The sequence below is a fragment of the Arachis stenosperma genome, chromosome 5, assembly GCF_014773155.1.
Source record: "Arachis stenosperma cultivar V10309 chromosome 5, arast.V10309.gnm1.PFL2, whole genome shotgun sequence".
Classification (NCBI taxonomy): domain Eukaryota; kingdom Viridiplantae; phylum Streptophyta; class Magnoliopsida; order Fabales; family Fabaceae; genus Arachis; species Arachis stenosperma.
Window position 1 is genome coordinate 131276439 of NC_080381.1, and position 4864 is coordinate 131281302.

Genomic DNA, 4864 nt, shown 5'->3' on the forward strand with positions numbered 1-4864 from the left:
ATAATAATATCTTTAACAAAGGTAGCTGGTTAATAAATTTTAAATATAATAATTTAATTATTTGTCAAGTAATATAAAATAAAATTTTAATTATTTTATATTTGTATGTTATAGTTTAAAATATCATTTTAATATAATTTTTTAATATTATAAATTTTTTGTATAATAATTAATCTTAATGAATAAAAAATAGGGAAACTCTCAGGGACCAGCAAATATATCAATATGTAACCATCATTCAGCCAGCATGCGTTTTTACATTAGGGCTCTCTCACGCGCTATCACAAACAGCTCTCTCTCACGCGCTATCCCAAACGGCTTTCTCTCACGCTCCTCTCCAAGGAACTAGCCGCAGAGCACCGCTAGCCGGATACGCTCTTCTACGATTTGTTGACAAAGCTTGAAACTTCACCTTTTAATCTTTGATAATATTTTCTTCTCCGTTGATCATGGAATCAGTGTTAGAAGAACAGAATATTGAAGTAAGCAATTTCTCCCTCTTCTAATTTCATGATTTTTGTAATGATTTTCATAGTGCATCAATGAACACAATGATGATTATGATTATGAATTTCTGAGCTTGCAAAGCATGCTGTTTTTTTTTCATAACAGAGTTTAAATTGAATGTACAGAATTCAAATTATACCTTATTCGCTTTTGATTTTCATAATGCAACAATTCACAATTAACGCAAACCAACTGTTTGATGAAATGACTAAGACAGAAAATATAAAAAATGTTAGTGTTTCTTGTTTGTTGTTTCTGAGTAATGAATAATGGTTTTTAGAAGAATGCCCTGCTACCATAAAACACTCTTGATCCATCTTTTTTCTTCTTACTATTATTACTAATATCATCAATTTTCTGATATGATGTTGTTATTATTGCTGCTTTCATGATTTTGAATCACATCACCACAATCTTTATCTTTTATTTTAGATTTGTCAATTTCCATAGGTAGCTTCATTCTTGTTAATAAGACAAGATGCATCCTCAATGAATCTGATCTAACCTTAGCTGCTAAGAACCTGAAGTAGAAGTAGAAGCATCAAATTTGTAATTGTTCTATAACAGTAAACATGTTCTATGATTTTTTTGGGGTTGGAGGTACATAATTTCCAAGGGTTAGGAAAGTGAGGCTAAGCTAGTTAATAGGTAGTGTTGTGTTTTATGTAGTTGTTTTGTTTTGGTTGGGTTTGTGATGCATTCAAATGCAGTCTGTTGTTGTAGGATCCTGTTTTTGCATTCTTTTTTGTACATTTTGCAACCAGTTTAATGAGATTCTGCACACATGACTTACTATAGTTTGTACCTACTTTAATGAGATTTTGATTTACTATCTGATGTATGCTAATTTTTTTACAGGATGTGCCCAAGGTTGGCATGTGTTTTGGAACCATTGAAGATGCAAATCAATTTTATCAGAATTATGCTAAGCGCGTTGGTTTTGTTACTAAGATAAGGTTTACCCGAAGAGTTGGTAAAGATAAGGTTCCTAAGAATCAAATGATCACTTGCAATAGGGAGGGAAAACGCAAGTCTAGAGTTTCACCAATAGAAAAGACCAACCCTAGAACCAACTACAATTGCCCTGCAAGGATTTCTATTAGGTTGAATAAGGAGGGTCTTTGGATTATATCGAAGGTGTGCTTGGATCATTCACATCCTTGTGATCCAGAGATGGCAAAACTGTTGACACGTAATAGAGAGATGACTATGCACATGTGTCGAGTCATTGAGAGGAATGATGAAGCAGGTGTGAGACCAAGCAAAACATATCAAGTATTGGTGGGTGAAGCAGGAGGTTTTTCTAAGATAAACTTAATGGAAAAAGATGTTAGGAACTATCTCAGCAGAAAGGTACGCAATGTTACGGAAGAAATGGATGCTAGGGAGATGTTGACGTATTTTACACGGATGAAGGAAATGAACTCTGATTTTTATTTTGATATTGAACTTGATCAAAACAAGCGTCTCAAAACTATATTTTGGGCTGATGCTCGAAGTAGAGCAGCATATGAGTACTTCGGTGATATAGTTTCGTTTGATACTACTTATAAAACCAATCGTTACGATATGCCATTTGGTTCCTTTGTAGGGGTTAATCACCATGGTAACTCAGTACTTCTTGGGTGTGGTTTGTTGACTAAGGAAAATTCAGGCTCGTTTACTTGGTTATTTAATGCTTGGCTTACATGTATGCATGGAAAGGCTCCTAAAGGCATTATAACAGACCAATGCCTCGGAATACGAGCTGGAATTGAGAATGTGATGCCAGAGACACGTCATAGGTTATGCATTTGGCACATTACAAAAAAGATTCCAGAAAAATTCAAAAGACACAAGAGATATGAAGAGTTACAAAGTGATTTAAATAATATTGTTTGGGAGTCTATTTCAGAAGATGATTTTCAAAATCAATGGGAAGATTTTCTGATTGAATATGGTTTAGAAGATAACAAATGGCTATCAGGTACTTCTCTAAACATGAATTTTTATATTTTGCACATAGGAATTAGCATATTAGTATTTAAAAAAGTATCAAGTGGCCATCATATTCTATTTGCTAGAATTCTAACATGTGTTTGAATATGCCTCTAGTACAATTTTCTTATTCTAATTTTTTTTAAGCTTCAATGCATTATTAACATGTTTATGACAACATTTGCATACACTTTTGTTAAGTTTGTTTACTATGATACATAGATATCTATGAAGAAAGACATCGATGGGTTCCAATTTTTCTTGACAACTTTTTTTGGGCTGGTATGAGATCCACACAACGAAGTGAGAGCATGCATTCATATTTTGACAAATTTATAAATAACAAGAGCTTGTTGATTCAATTTGTCAAACAATATGACAATTGCCTTGGATGGAAAGAGCAACAAGAAAGGGAGGCTGATGTTGAAGACTATAAATCAATAATACCTTGTGCCACTAATTCCTTAATAGAGAAGCAATTTCAAGGTGCCTATACTAATGCAAAGTTTAAGGAAGTACAAAAGCAATTTAGAAAGAAAGCAAATTGTATTTTGCACCTTATGAAAGCAGTTTCTACATCTAAAGTCTATTCTATTTTGGAGGATGTATCTACTTCTAAAGAGAGGGTTTATGAAGTTAACTACAATGCGGAAACGAAGGATATTACATGCATGTGTCAAATGTTTGAATCAAGAGGCATATTATGCCGTCATAGCTTGGTTGTCTTAGGGCATGAACGCGTGAGAGAAATTCCAAGAAGATACATTTTGGACCGTTGGAGCAAACTTGTGAAGCGAAGACATAGTGATATTAAGAGCAGCCATGATCCAAGTTTGTTGAATCCAAAAACAGAGAGGTTTGATGATTTATGCTCCCATTCGAACAGTGTTGCTCAATTTGCATCCCAAACAAAGGAAACAAGTGATATCTTACATCGTTATCTTGATATGGCTATGGCGGACTGTCAAAAGCATGTTGCTAACTCATCATCTAATGCCAATGAGTTAGATAATTTGCTTACATCAGAAGATGGTGGTAAATATGGTGGTAAAGATGCACTGTCCATTTTTGTAGGAGGCTGTATAATAAGCATTCAAGATATTAAAAGCCCTCCTTATGTGTTCACTAAGGGTCGTCCAACAAATAGGTTAGGATCTGAAAAAGACAAGATGATAAAAAAGAAGACCGAGGCAAAGAAGAGGAAAAGTGAGATAACCGAAAAAGAGGTAAAACATTATTTTATTTTGTTACCCATGCTGTTTTTTTACAATAAATAGACTTTAGATGTAGAAACTACTTCCTTAAGGTATATATAAAGGATAATCAGGTGTATTTTATAGCCATGCTGTTATTACTTAGTACTTACACTTGAGTGATAGCTTTTTCTATTGTATATAAAGGATAATCAACATATTGGAGATATTCAAAGTCTCCCTTTCAACGAACAGGTTCATCCAATAGTTTGTGATTTTTGTGATTTATATGAATTTTATACATGTGATCTAATATATTTGTTTTTTTCTTTTAAATTGTTTCAGCTTCAAGATGCTAACTACAATGTTAATGAGGGATTTGAATCTGATTCAATGGGAGCATCAATGGGAGGATTCATGTCCTTATTGAACTCAATCCATTCATACCAATTCTCAAATGTCGATTGATAGCAAAATCATGTTGAAGCAAAAAGAATTTTATTTGGCAATACATTAAAGAGTTCAATTAGCTGATGATTCATGAGACAATTATTATTTTGGACAAGAAATAATAAATATGATTAGTTTCATGTGTATAAACTGCTTTCAAACTCCAATACAGCAGCTTGCTGCTCCTATTATTCCATTTATTAGTAATAATAATTAATGCTTGCTTGCTAACTTACCCAATTGGACAAAATGCAGTTATCATCTTCCAAGATTCTTTCCTATATAAATTAAAACAAGTACCAGTTACAATAATAATAATAATAATAATAATAATAATAATAATAATAATAATAATAATAATAATTATTATTATTATTATTATTATTATTATTATTATATATTGAGAACGAGATGATGGAGAAATTTGTAAGCAAAATAACTATGGATATATGCATATATGCTTCATTAAAATGGGTGTAAATTAAATTTGTTTATAGGTACAAAATTAGTTTGTAACTAGTATTTTACCCGTAATAGCATTAAACTACTTTTATAAAATGGTCGTAAGGGACAAAAGTCTCCGTTGGCTATGAAGACCAGAGTATTAAACAAAATTAAATAATAAATTTTTTTGTCATTATTTTCAAATAGAAGAGTTTAATTTTTTTACTTAATTTTAACATTCATTATCTAAAATTTGAAATAATTTTACATGTATATTTTTAATAAATTTGTTA

The 4864-nt window shown here is 31.8% G+C and overlaps 1 protein-coding gene across 1 annotated transcript; it reads left to right on the forward strand.

Annotated features, from left to right (window-relative positions):
• The first annotated feature begins 449 nt into the window (after window positions 1-449).
• LOC130981416 (protein FAR-RED IMPAIRED RESPONSE 1-like) lies at window positions 450-4145 on the forward strand. Its single transcript, XM_057905017.1, has 5 exons — window positions 450-482; window positions 1366-2473; window positions 2707-3710; window positions 3885-3932; window positions 4023-4145. The coding sequence occupies exons 1-5, from the start codon at window positions 450-452 to the stop codon at window positions 4143-4145; spliced, it is 2316 nt and encodes a 771-aa protein (XP_057761000.1).
• The last annotated feature ends 719 nt before the right edge of the window (window positions 4146-4864 follow it).

Bases quoted from the DNA above. Each gene is read 5' to 3' on its own strand.
- LOC130981416 (XM_057905017.1), top strand. From the start codon at position 450: ATGGAATCAGTGTTAGAAGAACAGAATATTGAA. The intron at 483-1,365 runs GTAAGCAATTTC...ATTTTTTTACAG, and splicing joins TAGAAGAACAGAATATTGAA to GATGTGCCCAAGGTTGGCAT. The intron at 2,474-2,706 runs GTACTTCTCTAA...TATGATACATAG, and splicing joins AGATAACAAATGGCTATCAG to ATATCTATGAAGAAAGACAT.